The sequence below is a fragment of the Centropristis striata genome, chromosome 19 (genome assembly GCF_030273125.1).
Source record: "Centropristis striata isolate RG_2023a ecotype Rhode Island chromosome 19, C.striata_1.0, whole genome shotgun sequence".
NCBI classification, from domain to species: Eukaryota; Metazoa; Chordata; class Actinopteri; order Perciformes; family Serranidae; genus Centropristis; species Centropristis striata.
This window is the reverse complement of record NC_081535.1, coordinates 32,977,564-32,998,855: the sequence shown is the minus strand read 5'-3', so window position 1 is coordinate 32,998,855 and position 21,292 is coordinate 32,977,564. Positions and strand designations below refer to the sequence as shown.

Below are 21,292 nucleotides of genomic sequence, written 5' to 3'. Positions count from 1 at the left end.
CACATTTGAGAACTTAACATTTTGTGGCATCCTTGCATAAAAAATGACTTTAAGGATTAATTGGTTATTAAAATAGTTGGTGATTAATCATTTATTGTAATAGAAGAATTGTTTTAATTTTTGTCTGTTCATTTTTTAAAATCTATTTTTGGTCAATCTTTTATCTTTCTATCTTATAGAAAGTTACTTTTATTATTATTATTATTATTATTATTTTTATTATTCATTCATTTTCAAATGTCTTTAAATTGGTTGTATTGTTAATTTTTGGTATTTTCTATACTCATTCTATTCAAATCTATACAAATAAAGTTTGATTGCTTTAGTGATTGATTCTGTCATTTGAATAATTGATTTATTGACTAAATGATGTAGCAGAAGCACTCAGATTTTTTACAAAGTAGAAATAGTGTTATAGAAGTAAAAATCCTGCATTTAAATACAACATATAAGTATTAATATCAAAGAAAAAGTACTCATTATGTAGAATGGGCCATTACAGAATCATATATATCAGTAGTTTATAAGTATTGAAAGCATTAATGTGTTCATCACTTTAATGTTGCACCTGATAAAGGTTCTGCTAATTATAATAACGTTTTATACTTTTGGTTTATCATAATTTATTAGTTGATTTATATTTTTTAATTATTAATCTGAATCTGTAAGGTAACTGAAGCTGTCGAATGTAATAAAGTAAAAAGTATTTTCTTGTGAAATGGAGTTAGTTTAGTTAGTTAGTTTAGTTCATTATTAAGATCCCCATTAGCTGCAGCAAAGCCACAGCTATTCTTCCTGGGGTCCAACAGTATCAAATATACAGTTAAAAACACAAAACATAATAAAAATAAAAAATAAAACAAAACAAAAATTATTCACATATTAATCCATATTACACACAGTTCTACATATATGTATACATCATTACAAAATCTACTAATAACACATAATACATATGTTGTATATACACCTTCGTTCTACAGCATATACATTATAATAACACATATCATATATCTATAGAAATATACTACATACATATAAATATACCATGTTTTCTTATTTTGATAAATACTGTTTTATTAATATTTTGAATTGCTTTATGTTAGTGGTGAGTTTGATATTTTTAGGCAGTGAATTCCATTCTTTCATACCTCTATACGGAGTGGGGTTAAGGTATATATTACCAAAAACTGGAAAAGGGCAAGCAAGTAGAAGTACTTCAAAAATGTACTTAAGTACTGTACTTGCCTTACTTTTTGATTTCTGAATGTTTTATTGATCATCTCAGTGTGTGAGTGTGGTGATATTAAACAGCGCCCCCTAGAGGCGACCTGTTGCATTTAAAGTGGGCCGGACAAAAGCGCAGCCTGACTCGGCGCTCTGCAGAGGATCTCTCCGGTCCTCCTTAAATGTTTGTGACAAACATGGCGTTTTTCCGTGCCGGGGGGAAAGTGTCGTGTCCTGCCCCGCCCTGAATGAACACTGACTCGACGGCGCTATCAGCCTGTGAGTGCCACGGGGGGAACTCCACTGTGTAAAAGTACACAGACATTATCAAGTCCGGATCTGCACCAAAAGTCCAATGGTCAATGTTTGCATCTGGACTGCTGCTGCACAAGGCACCCGCACACACTGCATGAGGGCTTGAAGACTGCTGCTGCTGCTGCTGCTGGCTGGGTTTGAAGAACCGAGCACGTCCGTATTGACACTAAAAACAAACTAAAAGTTAGGCCGGTGGTACCGCAGTCATGTCGGGACAGCCGAGATTCGTGAACCCGTTTCACAGACCCCAGTGTCTGGCTGCTGCAGCTCCTGCGGGGAAAGCCAAATTCACGCACCCGGGGAAGGCGATCCTGGCAGGTAACAAACTTTCTATACAGGCGCTGCTGCACTCAGGAGGAGTTGTTTACAAGTTTTTGGCACTGAAATGTGACTGCAGATGTGATCAGAGGCCCCGTGGCTGCAGCACTGTTTACTAGAAGTATCTTAAAATGCATAAAAAAGGTCCAGGGAGTGAGAAGGGGCTTAAAAACAACAAAAAGTGAATGGAGATCAATGTGGGGATCATGCAGCTGCATCACCAGACACACAGCTGCACAGCTGTGTTCCTTGCAGAGGTGGAAGAAGTATTCAGATCCCTTACTCAAGTAAAAGTACTGATACCACACTGTGAAATGACTCCACTACAAGTAAAAGTCCTGCATTCAAAACTTACTTAAGTAAAAGTACAAAAGTATCAGCATCAAAATGTAGTTAAAGTATCAAAAGTAAAAGTATTCGCAATGCAGAATGGACTCACTCAGATTGTCCAAATATATTATTGTATTATTATTTTTGATGCATTTATGTTAGCCTTAAATTTGCTGTTGTCAAGGTAGGGCTAATTTTAACTACTTAATATACTTTTGTGTGGTTTAATTAGTACACATTTTAAATCTATTATGTTTTATGTTAAATCTCGACCTGAAAAGTAATTAAAGCTGGCAGCTAAATGTAGTGGAGTAAAAAGTACAATAATTGCCTAAAAAATTAAAAAGTAAAAAGTGACATAAAATAGAAATACTCAAGGAAAGTACAAGTTCCTCAAAACTGTACTTAAGTACAGTACTTGAGTAAATGTACTTAGTTACTTTCCACCACTGGTTCCTTGTGTTTAAAGCATAGACTGGAGGTTTAAAGCTGGAGGCTGTGCAGTCTGGTTTGTCCGGAGACCTTTAAACTTTCATCACAGATCATTTTCAGAGAAACCTGACTGTCCTGAACTCTCTAGTGTCATTAGTCAATGAGTGACAGATGCTCAGTGTGCTGCTAACAGGGCAATCATTATTAGACACATTGCAACATCAACAATGTGAGAAAGACTTTACTGCTAACTTTGTGGTTTAAATTAAAGAAAAACCTAGTGCAGAAACGTACTTAAGTAAAAGAAGTGCAAAGATACTAATTTGTAAGTAAAAATAATGTAAATGAAGTAAAAATTGCTGGGAAAAAACATCACTACAAGTTACTAACATACATTTAAAACCTTATTTAAGTAAAAGTACTGTGAAAATACTCCAAAACAAGTTAAAATCCTGCATTTTAAACCTTACTTCAAAGTATATATAAGCTTCACGTACTTAAATGTTGAAAAGTAAATAATCATTGCAGTATAGGTTCTCTCTTTTTCTATTATATTTGATGAGTTTGAAATTAATATTACTGCATGAGCACATTTAAACTCCTTAATATCCTGTTGTGTAGTTTAATCTGCAGTGATGCATCATATTCTATAAGGTCATCATATGTTTGTTCTGTGAGCACCTTGTATCTCTAAAAAGTCAGAAACGGCTGTTTTCAGCTTAGTGACGAGGACTTTTCCAGCTGATCCAAAAGGTTGTTTTTTTACTTGATGTCCTAAAAATATATTTTTTATTTTTTATTTTTTTTATTTTTAAAATGATGAAGGATGAAAGAATTTTAAAAATAAAACCATTTAACATTAAAATTAATGTTTTTTTTCTAAAATGTAATATATGCAAGGACCTAAACTTCTTCTAAAAAATATAGAAATTAATGAAAGACTTTAAAACCATGAAAAAGGGAGAAAAAATGACCATAATTTTGTGTGTGTGTATATATATATGTATATATATATATATATATATATATGTATATATGTATGTATATATATATATATGTATATATATATATATGTATATACTGTACTGTGAGAACAACGTAACTCTAAAAATTCAGACTTTTCCAGCTGAAAACATTTTTTTTAAAACCATAATGACCTAAAACCATCTTTAAAAATATATAAATACATTCAAGACCTAAAATAACATAAATAAATAAAAACAGCTTCTGAGAAATATAGTAATTAATGAATGAAAGACCTAAAGCCCTTTTTATATATATATATATATATATATATATATATATATATATATATATTTATTTTTTTAAAAAGCTAAATTATTTAATTATTTTTTAATTTCATCTGTTGTCCTGTGAGAACCAAGTATCTCTAAAAAGAAAAACAGCTGTTTTCAGCTTTGTCACTATGACTTTTCCAGCAGACCCAAGAGGCTTTTTAAATAGTTTATTTAGCTGAAGAAGAAGGGGAATTTTCTCATACTTCATTCTTCAGTTGTCAGATAAATGTAGTGCAGTAAAAAGTAAAATATTTCCCTCTGAGATGTAGTGGAGTAGAAGTAGAAAGTACTCTGAAGTACAGTACTTGTCAGCAGTTCAGTGGGTGTTTTCTGTTGACCTCTGGCCCTTTTTCTGTGTGCTCAGAGGCCTCTGGGTCTCCGAGTTCAGTTCACGAGCCACAATGACAAAGCACATTGCTCCGTCAGCCTCCGCACACATTCACCTGGTTCCAACTCTCCTGCAACAGGCTCAGGGAGCTCAGGAGCTTTGAGCAAAGGGCCGTGAAAGGTCATGATGATTATCCATGCTGTTTGATATTCAATCATGGCCACATCAGTGTTAAAGCTGCTGTGTTATGTACTTTAATCCTGATATAGAGCAGGCTAAACAAGACATCCAAGACCAGCCCAAAACCAAGGATGACAAAGCCCTAAATCAGCAAGACACAAGAGAATAATTAGATCACATGCTGAGGCTTTACAAAACCACTAATCCTCACTGAAACAGGCTGCAGCCGTGTCATACTGACACACAACTGTGCTCTTTTTCATCCTCGCATATTTCATTTATTTTGGTCACACACATGAATATAGTTTGGGGAAAAAATGGAAGAATTTAAAGGAGTCGTTTTCACGTTTTGAGGCTCTGTTACATATGAAGCTAAAGCCAGTTAGCCGCCTAGCTTAGCATAAACACTGGAAATGGGGAATTCAAGTCACAGCACCTAAAACCACGGTAACGCTTTATAATAAGGTCCTTAATAACCATTAATTAACAAGTAATAAGGCATTGTTCTCGCTTTAGATCCGGTAGTTGCAGAAAGCATAGTTAACTTATAGTTAACTTATAATAGATGAGCAATAAAGTATATTTAAATATCAATAAGCAAACAAAATAAGGAAATACCAAATGACAACCAGAGCTGACCCGCCGGTATTATACAGCGCAAATAATACTACAAATCCCAGAATGCTCTGCTGGTGTTTTGGCTTGAAAACAGTAGATCAGTGTGGAGCAAACTGAGCAACAATTAAAGTTGTCTTTATGCACTTTTTCTTGCTAGTCCAAGGCTTGAATGGCTGCACATTTATTGAAGGATATTATTATTAGTCATTTGGTTTATTATTGTTATTTTATTCTCACATTTATTTTTAGCCTGTGGAAAAAGATTACCGTTAAATTTAAGTTTAAAGAAGGCCGCATATAAAATAAAGGGACATACGATTTTTATTTAAATTTTATTTAAGAAATGAATGCCATTGATGTGTTTGTTTGTTTTATTTGATATTCGATTTTGCATGTTTGCAATATTAAGTTATATCAAGCTTTGCTTGTTCCGTTTCGTTTGAACTTGTTTAGGTCAATTTTTTCAATAAATATCAATGTTGGCCCGCGACTTTGTCCAAGTTTTAAATTTTGGCCCACTGTGTATTTGAGTTTGACACCCCTGATCTAGAGCGACAATCGTCACAAGTCACTTGGACGCTTTAATAACACGATGAAACTCATCCAAACACTCCTCCGTACAGACGGAGCGACCATTGCTCCACAGAAAGCCTCTCCCTCCTCATCTTCTTCTCCTTATCATCTGCTCAGAACTTCACCAGCTTCAGTAGAGACTTCAGCAGCCTCCGTGTTTACTTCAGCCAAACAAAAGAAACAGATCTGAGCATAAATCTAAACGTTACGTGTCTCCTGGCTGTAGCTTCATATTTAAAAACAAACATGAAAATGGCTTCAGGCTTCTCCTCTAACTCTCTGCAACAAGAGAGCAAAAATGTCCTAAAATGTTCTTGCAGTCTTTGAAAGTTAAATTATAAGTAACGGTCACACACACTTTAGTTAACACACGACAATTACTGGCCTCTTTTTCTAAGATTACTATAATCAAACACTATTCTCGCCTCAATTATGAGAAGATAAAATAGCAGGTATGACATTGTGGTCATGTGTTTTAAGTTGAATGTTAAATGAGTTTTGCCAGAAGAACTTTAGGGTTATTTGTGTTGTTGGAGTTTTTAATAGAAAGTAAATTGACATTGACGATACCTGTTTAAATGTTTGCACATGTTGGACTGGATGAACTGGTTCCATAGCTTTCTCCAGCTTGAATACGTGGATCTCACACAGGTACATGGAGGCTTGTTTGCGGATGATGATGCGGACTGTGTTGTTTTGTTGTTGCAAGTTTTAATTTGTAGGTGCAGCTGTTTGTCGATCCAGTCTCTAACTGAAGGAATGCCTGGGTGTGCAGCCAAAAGGCTCTTGATGTTTTAGTGAAAACTGTAATCTTGTGAGTGCACGAGCACAGCCGAGGAGGATGGAAGCTGCAGAAACCAGAAATTAATATAAAAGCTTACAAAAAGAAATGCATAAAGAAGTGTATATAACATAAAACATAAATATAACCCTGACTAAAACATAAATAAAACAGAATGCAATATTTTGCTAAAACTTTCCGTAACGCTTTATAATAAGGTCCTTAATAACCATTAATTAACAAGTAATAAGGCATTGGTCTCGCTTTAGATCCGGTAGTTGCAAAAAGCATAGTTATCTTATAGTTAACTTATAATAGATGAGCAATAAAGTATATTTTAATATCAATAAGCAAACAAAATAAGATTAATAAAGGCATGGCAAAGACATAATGGGTGGGTCATGGGTGTTTGTAATGCCATTATTAACACTTATATAAGCTTATAAACACACAATAATGTTAATAAGCATCTTGTAAGGACTTACAAGGGCCTTATTACTTGTTAATTAATGGTTATTACAAGGACCTTAATATAAAGCGTTACCAAACTTTCTGACAAATATTCATTGAAAGTCTGAATTTGATGACATTTTTTCAAGGTTGTCATTACGTTTGGGATAAATAGGGGAACCATGCAAAGGAAAAAAAAAACATAAATATATACATAAATAAATAAATAATACAAAAAATAAATAAATACAAATGATATATATATATATATATATATATATATATAATTTGTATTTATTTATTTTTGGTATTATTTATTTATTTATGTATATATTTATGTTTTTTTTTCCTTTGCATGGTTCCCCTATTTACCAAAAATAAATAAATACAAATTATATATATATATATATATATATATATATGTAATTTGTATTTATTTATTTTTTGTATTATTTATTTATTTATGTATTTTTTTATATTTATTTATGTATTTTTTTATATTTATATATATATTTTATATTGTATTTATTTATTTTTGGTATTATTTATGTATTTATGTATTTTTTTATATATATTTTTTACATATATATTTATATATATATTTTATATTTATATATATTAAATTAATAGAAATAAATAGATGAATAAATACAAACAAATTAAATGTCAAATTAACGTCACATTTTATCAATTGATTAATGCCCAATTTAATTTTTTTATATTTTATAATACATTTAATGTCATATTCATTTATTTATCAACTCATTATCTTATTTTTTCATTTTTTATTTTACAGCTTCCGTCCTCTGTACACAGACAGTTTGTTGTATTTCTCTGCATGGCACTTTGGTGAAAGAATGCATGTTAACAAAAGGCCTTTTTTGAAACGTGGGAGGATGAACTCAAGCTCATATTAATGTTAACCACTACTGTTACCACCACGGACCATATACTCTTCTCAATCCTTCAGTTTCTTCACCACCTCTGCTAAAATATGTTGTTTCAACGTGTTACTCAAAGCCTGTGGGAGCATTCTGCAGCAAGACGTTTGCAGGATAACTTGCCAAACTTGTTTGCCAAACTTCTTTAAAGTTCCAGTCTGGATTCATGCATGCACTTTTAGCCCAATCAGAGGCATGAGACCACCGTCAGGCTGCTGGCGTGTGTGTGTTAGCGTGTGTGTGTGTGTGTCGGTGTTGTGGTGAACAGTATGTGCTCTGAAGGCTACACACCCCCTTGAGCTGGCCCGAGGCCAGGGGGAGGATCTGTAGGCAGGGTCACACTGAGATCAGCCGAGCCAATCAGCTGCCGGCTGCATGTTCGCTGTTCAACGGCAGATGTGTGACAGGCAGGGTTTTAAGATGGAGCAGCTTCCTACTCTAAAGCAGTAGTTCTCAACCTTTTTGAGTCGCGACCCCCAATTTAATATACATGTTGTCCGCGACCCCCGCTCACTGAACACAATCTCACACGCACAGTTCAGATCACCCAAAATAGAAACAAAATGACCAAAAAAACCACATAAAATGACCAAAAAAAGACACAAAATCACCAAAAACAGAAACAGAACCTACAGTTATTTATTTACAGTATTGTATTGTATTTATTTATTTATTTTAATTCAATTCCAGACAGGTAAATGTACACAGATACACACCTCTGAAGATGGAGGGATAGAAAACACTAACAATAATAATTTAAATTATTATTATTATTATTATTATTAATAATAATAATAATAATAATAATAAATTTGACCCTAAAAAGTTGTAAATAACATTTTTACAAATTAAAATAAATAAATAAAAATCATAATAATAATAATAACAATAATAATAAATTAAATAGAAATAAAATAAATATCTATATCTATGAATTATTTTTATTTTATTTTTTTATCCTATTTATTATCTTTATATTATATGATATTTTTTTTTAATCTCTTTTAAAGATTAGACTACTCTACTTTCTACTCTTTTATCCCTTTTTCTTGCATCTGTGTTTTGTTTGAAGCATGTTGTATTGCACGTTCTATAAAATTGTCTGTATGGATATATTATCTTCTTTATTAAATGTGGAAAATTCTGTATGAATGCAGTGTGATTAATATTGCCTGTTAAAACCAAATGTTGTAGTTTGTGAAATGAGTATTTAACTGTTTTAAAGTGTGAATTGTCTGAATGCTTGTTTCTCATGACAGTAAAATTGTAAAATGTTTTGTCACTTCAATTAAAAATAAGTCTGTGCTTCATGGCATGTTTTTTTTTCTCCTGTTGTTTCAGGTGGAATAGCAGGAGGCATCGAGATCTGCATCACCTTCCCCACAGAGTACGTTAAAACACAGCTGCAGCTGGACGAGAAGGCCAACCCTCCCAAATACAAAGGCATCGGTGAGTTCATGTTCACCTCTTCCATTTATTCTGAGTGGAGATTTAATTGGCTCTACTGGCAAAACATTGTGGGGTTTATAATAATAATAATAATATATTCAGCAGCACATGGTCTGCTCCTCTTGCATGATGCCCAGTGGACAAACAATAATAGCAGTGTATTTAACCCATTGAAGCCTGGAAAGCGGATACGTCGTTTTTTAGTATTTGTATAAGCTCTCAAATACTTTTTGAATTTCATTTCTATCTGCTACAGAGGCTGAAAAATCTATTATTTAGTAGAAGCGTTGAATTTCCAGAAAAACTTCAGGTTTTAGGGGTTAGGTTTTACAGGCGTTTTAGGCCTCCATGGGTTAATTGAAAAATTGGAATATTTGATGTTTTGAAATGCAGACATATGCATACATACCTATTAAGGGTTAAACCAGAGTTCGAAGCAATTTTTTATTTTCATAAAAATCTACTGTGCTAATTGTGCATCCAAAATGCTAGAAAGTGACTGTTTTGAGATGAAATGGTGTCTGTTGGTCCTACAGCAGTTCACAGTGGTTTTTGATTTATTCAGCAGCCGTCTCAGTTTTCTCCGTTTTTTGTTTAAGATCCAAAGTGAAAACTCAACGTGTCCCTTTAATTTTCTCCTTGAGTAATAATCCATCGTAAACGTGCTGTGACGTTGTGTTGTTGCAGATGTGTGTTTGAGTAGTAAGGGAGTCGTTGTTATCAGTTCGACAGTCACTCGTGAACTTTGGCTTGGACCGTGTTTTCTGTAGAGAGACTCTGTTGTTTCAGCCTGCAGCAGAAAACCACAAATCCTCTGTTCATGTCTTCACAGTTACTGATAACAAAGCAGCTGCTGATTGTCAAGTCATGTCAATGAAATCACAGATTTGCCTCAAAGAGCTTTACAGACTGTACATGGTACGACACCCTCACAGGGAAAAACTCCTCAAAAAACCCTTTTAGCAGGGGAAAAAGAAGAAGAAACCTCAGGGAGAGACAGAGGAGGGATCCATTTCCCAGGACGGACAGATGTGCAATGATGTTTTCTTGGTAGCATTAGCGTTTCATACCTGTGTGTGTGAGAAATGACTGTTTTAATGTGTGTTTCCTGCAGGAGACTGTGTGAAGCAGACGGTGAACGGTCATGGGGTCAGAGGTCTCTACAGAGGCCTGAGCTCTCTGCTGTACGGCTCCATACCTAAAGCTGCTGTCAGGTACAAGACACACACACACACACACACACACACACACACACGGACGGACGAACACACAGACACACACGGACGGACGGACAGACGCACACACACACACACACACACACACACACACACACACACAGACACATGGATTTTTCATTTACGTTATAATAAATAAACCCAAGTCATGTTGTTAATATTTTTTAACAAATAAAGAGATTTTTTCCTTTCAACCTTTCAAATGGATTTTTCACAACCTGGAAATGTAAAAGTTGTGCTTATTAATCTCTCATAACTTATCAATGAAATCGTTTTCTTATTTACGATAAATAACCACTACAGTTTATAAACCCTGTATAAAAGTGGCCCTATGAGAAAGAAGTAAAGATAATTAGCTACTTTGAGTCATTAATCTTCTGTTTTCCTTTCTTCTGCTGTCTGTCCTGCAGGTTCGGGGTGTTTGAGTTCCTCAGTAATAAGATGCGTGATGAGAGCGGACGACTGGACAGTAAACGAGGATTCCTCTGCGGCCTCGGGGCGGGAGTGGCCGAGGCCGTGGTCGTAGTCTGTCCCATGGAGACAGTAAAGGTAGAAACATTCTTCATACATTAGGAAAATGCTTTTCACATTACATGTACTTTTTTCCATTTTTTTACACATAGATTTTTATTGATCTTTTTTAACCATTACAAAGAACATTTAACACTAAAGCTCCCTTATATTCTCAGCAATAACAAAAAAAAATAATAATAATAATGAAAGGAAACCAGCCTCCATTTATGCAACAAAAGAAAGAAACAAAACACAAACTAGCAAGGTAGCCACTGTCAATTCATCTTCCTATCTATATACACACAATTGTTCATTATTTCATATATATATGCATTAATATAGCTTTTTACCATACTTATCTGCTCTACTCTACTGCCCTTACTTTTTAACTACGCAATGTTTGACTTGTGCTTTTTATTATTTTATCTATTTTCTTATCCTGCTGTATCTTATTTATATTTTTATTTCTATTTCCCTGTTTTAATTGACTGTTTTTACTGTTTTCAATTGTGTCTTGCTGTTTTTAATGTGTATGTAAAGCACTTTGAATTACCCTGTGTTGAATTGTGCTAAACAAAAAACTTGCCTTACCTTGCCTTTATTAATCATTGTTATTATTTGTCATTTTAGGTCAAATTCATCCACGATCAGACTTCAGCAAACCCAAAGTACAGAGGATTCTTCCACGGAGTGAGAGAGATCATCAGAACTGAAGGTGAAGGAGCGATTCTGTCTGTTTGTTGTTGTTTGTTGTGTTTTGCTGCCACCTGCTGCTCAAACTGCCATCTAACGATCTGATGACCATACAGGAAATGATTCCTCTTCTATATTTGTGCCATCACATCTATTATTTAGAGGATAATATTCTATTTCAGCCTAATAAGCTCATGGAAGGCTATGAGAGTTCTGCTTTTGGTAGAATTATTATTGTTATTTATTTATTTGCTCATTCAAAATAAACATCCAAAAGAAAAGTAAATTAAAAATAAAATATTTGAGCTGAAAGTCCATCTTATCTAGCTTATCTAAGCTCATCTAAAAAAAAAAAAAAAAATACACACCTAGAAGAGCTGAAAAATATATATTCATGTACATATAAGTAAAAATAGATGCATAAAAATAGGACACAAATGATCCATCAACATGTCTCATCACATTTGAACTTGCGATTTAGCTGTCAATAAATGGCATTAATTTGTAAAAAAAATTTTTTTTAAACTACAAAAAAAAAGAAACATTACTAGATTCCACATGGACAATAAATCACATGTACGTATCTTAAATTTGAGTATAAATATCAGCAGGAAATAATATGTATTCTGTACAAAATCTTTTTGACATCAAATAGATTTTTTTTGCACATGCTGATAAAAATGAATATAACAAACAGAGGAAAAGTCCACAATGGCTCAGTCCACAATTACTTTGTGAAGACTTCTTTTTAATTATTCTTTATTTTCATTCAGCTTTTTAAACATCAAAGCATCATTTTTTTTATCTGGACAAAGACAGAAAATCAGTCAGTAAGTTCAGGTTTGTGTTTTCTAACTTATATTCTATATAAGTATATGTTGTGATGTTGCTGCTGTGCCTGCAGGACTGAAGGGGACGTATCAGGGCCTGACAGCCACCGTGCTGAAACAAGGCTCCAACCAGGCCATCCGCTTCTACGTCATGACTTCTCTGAGGAACTGGTACAAAGGTGAGAGAGAAAATAACTTCCACCTCTTCATATGTGCAACCTAAAAAATAAAAAAAAGCAGCCAAACAATCATCTTTCTTTGATTTGATAAATCTTTATTGTCCCCGAGGGGCAATTTGTTCTGCATTCAGTAGTTAAAAATGTCACACAAGAAGTCCGCTTCCCCTCCCTGCTTCAACAGGTGGCTGAATGATCTGGTTTCCTGTTTATACCTCGAGGAGGTTCGATTTTCTTTGTCTAATTCTCATGATAGGTTTAAAAAGATCTGGGGACCTTTTATTGAATACATTAGAAAAGATAGACCTCAAACTGGGACCTGAACGCACTGCTTTCTTATTTTTATTTTATTCAGTAATTTTTTTTAATTTTATTATATTATATTGTATATAAATGTATGTTATATATATTATATATATTTTTGATATGTATCCGGGTTATGAGACTTTGCTGTTCCCCTCTGGCTCGGGCCTCCTGGACTCAATCTCTGGCCCTTTTCATATGAGCGGACAATTGGGGACATTTTGTTGGACCGACATGTTTTTGTGCACATTTTCTTTTTACGTTAATGAGTAAGTGGTGGCTGGCTGTCTGTTGCTTCTGTTTGTTTACCTTTATTTTATTATTTTTTTTCTCTGTTGGGTTTTTTCTATGTTTCTTGTACTGTATGTGTCTGTATATATATATATGTGCCAAAACTTTGCATAAATAAAATTTACAAAATGAAAAAAAAAAAAAAAAGTCACACAACAAACAAATAATCATAATAAATACAAAACACAGAACATAAAAACATTTTGTTTTTGTTTTCAGGCGATGACCCGAACAAAGCCATTAACCCTCTGATCACCGGGCTGTTCGGAGCCGTAGCCGGAGCTGCCAGCGTGTTTGGAAACACTCCTCTGGACGTCATTAAGACCAGGATGCAGGTCGGTTCAATAACTAATCTAATTAAAAGTCATAGTTGAACCCTTTAGCAGCAGAGTGACTCACATGTATGTATGTGTGTGTGTTTGTTGTTTAACAGGGTCTGGAAGCTCACAAGTACAAAAGCACAGTGGACTGTGCCGTCAAGATAATGAAGCACGAAGGACCAAAGGCGTAAGTTTTATACAGACTTCATGTGATTTATGGATTTAAGGACTGACAGCGGAACAAGTTTACATACTTTATTTTATGTAGAAATTGACAGGAACCTTTTATAATTGACACATTGAAATTGCAATGTTATTTTGCCACTAGTTTGGATTTTAAAATATAAAGAACGTTATTATGGTGCATTCACTTGCTCCTTGGATGGTCCTATTTCCTGAGTTTGGAAGTTTTTCTTCCCACTTCAGTGTGTTCATGAGCGTTTACCCTTTAGAGTTTGGGACTATTTTGTCAGTTTTTGACCCCTTCTCTTTCTGCCTGTATACACCATTACATACATATACATATACACCATTTACATTGTAGATTCTCACTGAAGGCATCAAAACTATGAATGAACACATATGGAATTATGTACTTAACAAAAAAGTATGAAATAACTGAAAACATGTCTTGTATTTTAGATTCCTCAAAGTAACCACCCTTTGCTTACTAGAATATAAAGACATGTTTTCAGTTATTTCACACTTTTTTGTTAAGTACATAATTCCACATGTGTTCATTAATAGTTTTGATGAATTATTTTTTCACTTTGACTTACTGGATCAACAGTTTGTTCTGTCTTGGTCAAATTTTCCAGTCTGGAACTACTTTTTCCTACATGAATCCTGCATTGTTAGTAGTGATGGTATGCAGTGATTTGCATAGAAAAGCACACAGATATGTGATAATGCATTCCCAAATAATCTTGGGTGCATCTTTTTTCGTGCTCTGCAGTAACTTGTTCTCCCTCTCCGTTTGTCCCCTTCAGGTTCTACAAAGGTACTGTTCCCCGGCTGGGTCGGGTGTGCATGGACGTGGCTATAGTCTTTATTATCTACGAGGAAGTTGTGAAAATCCTTAACGTGGTTTGGAAGACGGATTGAACTGGACCCTCCCTCCCCTCTCCCCGGTGCTACACAACAGGCAGGAGTGTTAGGACAGGCTGCTCACATTATTAACCCGGCTGCGTTCCAGACCCATCTCCTTAAAAACCCTGCTTTAGGTTCTAATATCTACCTCTAAGTGATTCCAGAGAGAAAGAAAGGGATTGGTATGTTCTTGATTTTATTTATAACACAGCTATGACAAGCGGACGCATTATCTGCATGAAGAAAAAAGCTCCAGATTGCAGAGTTGCTGCTTAAATGTGCTGTTTTTTCCTTAAATTCCAGACGGGGGGAAGTTCCTAAATAGCTCAGGGAAAGGAACGGGGCATTTATTCTGATCTAATTGACTAAAGAATAACCAATACTCGACCCAATATAATGTGATTTAGGAGACTGTAGACATAGAAATTATACTTGAAATGAGAGATTGAACCATAGATCAAACAAGCCCTCTTTTTATGCAGTTATTCCCTTTTTTTTGTTTCTACAAGACTTTTCAGAACCATTATTTCATTTAATATCTGATGAAATATTTTATATTCAGATGCTGCAGAGGCTACGGTACAGTTCAGAACTAGATGCCTTAAATCAAATCTCTCAGATTAATCAAGATTTTAGGATGCATTTTTTGAATTTTGTTGCATTTGTTCACAACTTCTTTAGAAATGCACGTTTCCACTTGAGTTGCAGAGATGTTTTAAATCACCTTACTAAACTGATGCTATAAAAAAAGTGCCTATATATTCATTTTGAGATCTTTTGAGATTAAGAATGATTGAATGTTGTATGTACTTTAGTCACTACAGATGTTTTTAATAATAACGTGCCAGATGTGTCATTCTCAGCAGTTTTCGGAGTATTTCTGAAATGTTCGTGTCTTTTAAAATTCATCGTAACTGTTGTATAATTTTTGCTTTTTAAATTTAAAATTTCCTTTTATTGCATAGACTGTTTGAGAAGTGCCATTAACAGTGCCTTCCATCTCATTCCATGGAGGACCAGTGGTTTATTATAGCTTTTATTGGAGATTATGTTTTTAATTTTTAACAAAAATAATTGCCTTTTTCTTTTTACACCAACTGATGACCCAATGTGCCAACTGCTGCTTATATATATAAATATACATGTAATATATATATATATATATAATGCCATGTTATAGACTGATGTGTAGCTTGTGAGACTGGCATGTTTACATACAGTGCTATTATTAATTGTTTTACAAATGTTTACTTTGAGCTTCATTTTTCAGCTCCAGCTTACAGACATGTAGACTTGATGTCATGGCTATTGAAATTTTTTTTTTGACATGAAAAAAAAATTCCAGTAGTGAAAACCAAGAACTGTGCCTTCAGTATAACTAATTATAACATGGATTCACACAAATAAACTTCAGATCAGACTGTTAATTCTGTTGTGTTCATTTCAGCTTTTGTCCTGGTCTCATGTTTTTTTAATTATCCACTTTATGGAGTACAGTATTTGTTATTAATGGTGGTGGAAGAAGTACTCCGATGTTTTACTTATGTGAAAGTAGAAAAAATATCATCAAAATATACTTTAAAGTACCAAAAGTAAAAGGAATCGTTATGCACACAGTGGCCCATTTCAGAATAATATATACTATATAATTATTGATGCATTGTTGATGCATCACTTTAAAGTTGCAGCAAAATGGATCTGATTGTTACTACTTAACACACTGCCACACTTATCTTATAATATTACATCAATAATACATCATAATTGATTTGTTGATTATATTCCCTGTTTGTGTGAATTGCAAAGTTTTGAAATAAATGTAGTGCAGTAAAAAGTACAATATTTTCCTCTGAAATGTAGTGGAGCAGTTAAAGTTCATACTCAAAATTGTGCAAAATTATTATTTACTTGAGTAAATAAACGTATTGATGGGGAAACAATTTAGTATACAGTATTAAGTAAAGTATTTCACTTCACTTCACAAACACATTACAAGTTTTATTCATGCATTGGAAAGTACAAAGTATTAGCTTAAAAATGTACTTAAAGTACCACAAGTAAAAGTACTCATTGTGCAGAATGGTCCATTTCAAAATAACATAAAGTCCTATTAAATAACTGAATTATAATTGTTATATTCATTTGTAATCATGTTGCAGCTGGCAAATAATATTAATAGAGTTTACTTATATAGCACTTATCAATACTGATGTTATAAGGTGTTTTACAGGCCACAAACCACAACAATAAAATACACAATACTGTTTGAATAACCAGGAAAACAGAAGAGGAATATGATAATGAATTATTTCACTGTTCTTTATTCTCAAACGAGAAGTGCTTAAGTACCATGTAGCAGGGCTTCATTTTACTTTATATACTGGTGGATAGGTTAAAGCATGATAATTCATATTTTTTAGTTGATTTATATGTTGTTTTAACTAATTAACGCAGTGGCGGTTCTAGACCAGTTTTACTGTGGGGGCCAAGGAGGGGCCAGTGTTTAATCAGAGGGGCACATTAGCACATGATAAAAATGGCAAAGATGATATTTAGGCATTCAAAATCTTTGAATGTCTTGAAAAAGACACAAAATGACCAAAAAAGACACAAAATGAGAAGACAGACACAAAAAAGACACATAAATGACACCAATGACAAAAAAAAAGACACAAAATAACTAAAAAAGACACAACAACAGACACAAAATTACCAAAAAAAGACACAAAAAGACACAAATGACCAAAAAAGACACAAAATGACATGAAAAGGATTTTAAAAATGGACAAAATAGCCCAATAAGACTCCATAGAGTTAAACTATGATACAATGTAACATTCTGGGTTTCTTTTGTGAACAATGAGATATTGTTTGAACAACATTTTTTTAGAATTGTTCCATTGTTCATTGTTATAAATTGATCATTTAATTATTAATTTGACACAGGGGCCACAGCAGGGGCCAAGGGCTTCTTCACAGGGGCAGTGGCCCCTGGAGGCCCCTGTGTAGAACCGCCACTGGGTTAACGGTTACATTCCTCCACTGTCTTTTTTTAAATTTAATTTTATTTATTTTTTTATTTTTTTATAAACTTTATTAAGGCAGTTGGGTGGGGTGTAATACAAAAAAATACATCAGAACGTCGCCAGGGGGTTTCAATAAATCATAAAGAGGTTGTCATACAAAAATATTATAAAAATTACAAATATTCAGAGTTTTAGCAGCTTTCAAATTAGTAGAGTCTTTAATAGAATTAATATATTGCTTGGTTTCACTTATAAATATAGAAAAGAGGGGATTTTTTGTGTGTATCGAGATTTATGTATGTGATATTTTGCCAATAGTATAATTAGATTTATAATGTAATATTGATTTTTTTTTGTGTATGGGAAGTCAGTGAAACCAAACAGTATATTTTCAAAACAAAGGGACAAATTAGGTTCAATTGAAAAAAAAAGGAAGTTACAAATATCTTTCCAGAACTTAGACGAAAAAGGGCAAGACCAAAATACCTCCACTGCAAGGTTATTATAGTTAACGAAAACTAACGAAACAACGAAAACTAGAATTGAAAAAACATTTTCGTTAACTGAAATAAAAATAAAAACTAGAGTTTTTTAAAAAACGATAACTAACTGAAACTGTATTGCGTGGTTACAAAACTAACTAAAACTATCTAAAATTAAAGTGAAAATGTCCTTAGTTTTCGTTTTTGTCAACTTTTTTCATTCATAATTCAGTGTATTTATTTGAACATGCAACACATGGTGAATATGTTTACTGAGACTGGGATGTTTACACTAGAACCAAAATACAAAACAGTTAATAACCTTATTGGGGCTGAGATGATAAACCAAAGGAAATAAAGGCAAAATTTATTATGACCACTTTGAATCTCGCACCAAACACATAACCCATTACAAGAAAACTAAAACTAATAAAAACTAAACTAAAACTAAGCATTTAAAAAAAATAAAAACTAAACTAAAACTAGAAAACTCACTCTTAAAACTAACTGAATTTGAAAACAAAAATTCACAACGAAATTAAAACTAAAACTAATGAAAAATCCAAAACTATTATAACCATGCTCTGCAGTAACATGTTCTCCCTCTCCGTTTGTCCCCTTCAGGTTCTACAAAGGTACTGTTCCAACATCAACAACATCATACATCTGCTGATATGAAGTTTTCATGCAGCAATGACAGATCCACCAGTGGAACCAGCAAATCATTTTTGTTACATCTGGTATTTTTGTGAAATTTGTTGCTCAGTTTTTTTAATTGTCAATTCATGTATTCATCAGGTTTTTCAGGAAAAAAATATCACACTGATGATGTAGAGGTCTCAAAAACTTATGTATCAAATATGATCACTTGGCTTTATAGGGCAGCGGTTCCCAAACTTTTTTAGCCGTGCACCCCCTTCTATGTCCCAACCGGGTTGACGCACCCCCAATCCCCCACACCTTCAAAAAAAACAAAATGCAATAAGAGTTTTTATAGCCATATTAAAGGTGGAGGACGATGACAGGCTCAGGATCAGAGGCAGAAAGCAGATCAGTTGGGACAAATGTTATAATATTTTGAGCTGCGTTGAACAAAAATTGCAGCAAATTTAAATGAGCATGGAGCTAACACAACCACGTCATCATAACACAGGTTGGAAAAATGATACAAGACCAAGAAGATAACTTCTTCTACTCTTCATTATAAGATCAAAAACAACCAAAAATAGATGCAAAAAGATGATAGAAGATGACACAAAATTATCAAAATAGACACAAATTGACAAAAAATACATGTAAAAATTACCAAACAACCAAAAAATTGATGCAAAAATGAACAAAAAATTACACAAAATTGAATAGCCTGTATTTATTAATTAATTAATACACATCTTTATTGTGTGGGGGAAAAAAATGAATTGTGTCATTATCAGACCGCCATTACATTTTTCATCTCGTGCACCCCTTAGCAGCAGCTCATGCACCCCCAGGGGTCCACGCACCACCAGTGGCGGTTCTACACAGGGGCCTCAAGGGGCCACTGCCCCTGTGAAGAAGCCTTTGGCCCCTGCTGTGGCCCCTGTGTCAAATTAATAATAAAATGATCAATTTATAACAATGAACGACGGAACAATTCTAACCTTTTTTTGTTCAAACAATATCTCATTGTACACAAAAGAAACCCAGAATGTGTACATTGTATAATATTCTAACTCTATGGAGTCTTATTGGGCTATTTTGTCCATTTTTAAAAAAAATCCTTTTTCATGTCTTTACATGTCTTTGTAAGTAATTTTGTGTCTTTTTTTTGTCATTTGTGTCTTTTTTTGGTAATTTTGTATCTGTTGTTGTGCCTTTTTTAGTTATTTTGTGTCTTTTTTTGGTCATTTTGTGTCTTTTTTTGTCATTTTTATGTCTTCTGTGGGGTTTTTTTGTGGTTATTCTGTCTTCTCATTTTGTGTCTTTTTTGGTGATTTTGTGTCTTCTTTGGTCATTTTGTGTCTTTTTCAAGACTTTCAAAGGTTTTGAATGCTTAAATATCATCTTTGCCATTTTTTCACACTAATGTGCCCCTCTGATTAAACATTGGCCCCTCCTTGGCCCCCACAGTAAAACTGGTCTAGAACCGCCACTGCGCACCACACTTTGGGAATCCCTGTTATAGGGTTAACGGTTACATTCCTCCACTGTCTTTGCATTCTTGCACTGTGACCTTGCTTCGCGTTTTTTCGGCCACCCTGCGCTCGCCGTAGTTGTCAGTGCGGACAGTTCCTCCTCCTCGGGACGAATGAAAGAAGATGTTTGTGTCGGTGTCTCGGTGTTATTAAGGCTTCTGTAAAACATGTCTCTCAATGGAGGGGGGAGCAGAGGGTTTTACTTCAACACCGTCTTGTCTCTGGCTCGGTCTCTGGCGGCTCACCGGCAGGCGCCGATAGAAAAGGTAACGTTTATATAACTTACGTGGCGAGAGCTAAAGGGCTGTGAACAAGCTAGCACCTGTCAGAAGAGTGTTTGACATTAAGGCCCGTCTTTAACTTTGCTCCTCCGCCGGTGTGGTCTGTGTTGTGTCGTTAAAAAGACAATTAAATGTCTATCTGTTTGCCAGTGTATTAATCAGGTTGTCATTTTGTTTTTTAAATCCACACCGGAGCATTTATAACTGATCAAAGGCAGCTAGCGGTCGGCTAACGTTAGCTGTTTTGAACCTGGAGCTAATCTTCTTTCAGGGCTAATAAGATGTGATGAGTGAAACGAAGGAAAGCTCAAATATACCTTTATATGTTTATGGTTTTCCATTTGGAATGAATAGCTTATATTAATTTGGCCGCCATTCATACAGTATGGTGTGGGAAAACTGTATCCTCTATCTATTGTACACAGAAAAACAAGATTCAAGATTCAAAGATTTATTGTCATGTGTACAGTAAGGAAACGTGTCTCCCTGCACAATGAAATTCTTTACTTTGTTGCCCGCACTGGGTGTCAGATAGTGTACATAAATGCAACAGTATTACAACAAGTAATCTTAAATAAAAATAGAAATATAACTGTACAAAAAAATATAGAGAAATTTAAAGAATGTAAGAATATAAAT

The 21,292-nt window shown here is 34.0% G+C and overlaps 2 protein-coding genes across 2 annotated transcripts in view; both read left to right on the top strand.

Annotated features, from left to right (window-relative positions):
• The first annotated feature begins 1,388 nt into the window (after positions 1-1,388).
• slc25a1b (slc25a1 solute carrier family 25 member 1b) lies at positions 1,389-16,119 on the top strand. The gene is made up of 9 exons (XM_059358496.1): positions 1,389-1,860; positions 9,133-9,240; positions 10,355-10,454; positions 10,886-11,024; positions 11,619-11,703; positions 12,586-12,690; positions 13,501-13,616; positions 13,715-13,788; positions 14,591-16,119. The coding sequence occupies exons 1-9, from the start codon at positions 1,749-1,751 to the stop codon at positions 14,703-14,705; spliced, it is 954 nt and encodes a 317-aa protein (XP_059214479.1). The 5' UTR covers positions 1,389-1,748; the 3' UTR covers positions 14,706-16,119.
• Positions 16,120-20,482: 4,363 nt separating this feature from the next.
• pi4kaa (phosphatidylinositol 4-kinase, catalytic, alpha a) overlaps positions 20,483-21,292 on the top strand; it is a 48,657-nt gene continuing 47,847 nt past the window's right edge. The window contains 1 exon segment of the mRNA XM_059358513.1: positions 20,483-20,638. Coding sequence (XP_059214496.1) covers positions 20,540-20,638 — 99 coding nt within the window. The 5' untranslated portion in view covers positions 20,483-20,539.

Bases quoted from the DNA above. Each gene is read 5' to 3' on its own strand.
- slc25a1b (XM_059358496.1), top strand. From the start codon at position 1,749: ATGTCGGGACAGCCGAGATTCGTGAACCCGTTTCACAGACCCCAGTGT. The intron at 9,241-10,354 runs GTGAGTTCATGT...TGTTTCCTGCAG, and splicing joins TCCCAAATACAAAGGCATCG to GAGACTGTGTGAAGCAGACG. The intron at 13,617-13,714 runs GTCGGTTCAATA...GTTGTTTAACAG, and splicing joins TCATTAAGACCAGGATGCAG to GGTCTGGAAGCTCACAAGTA.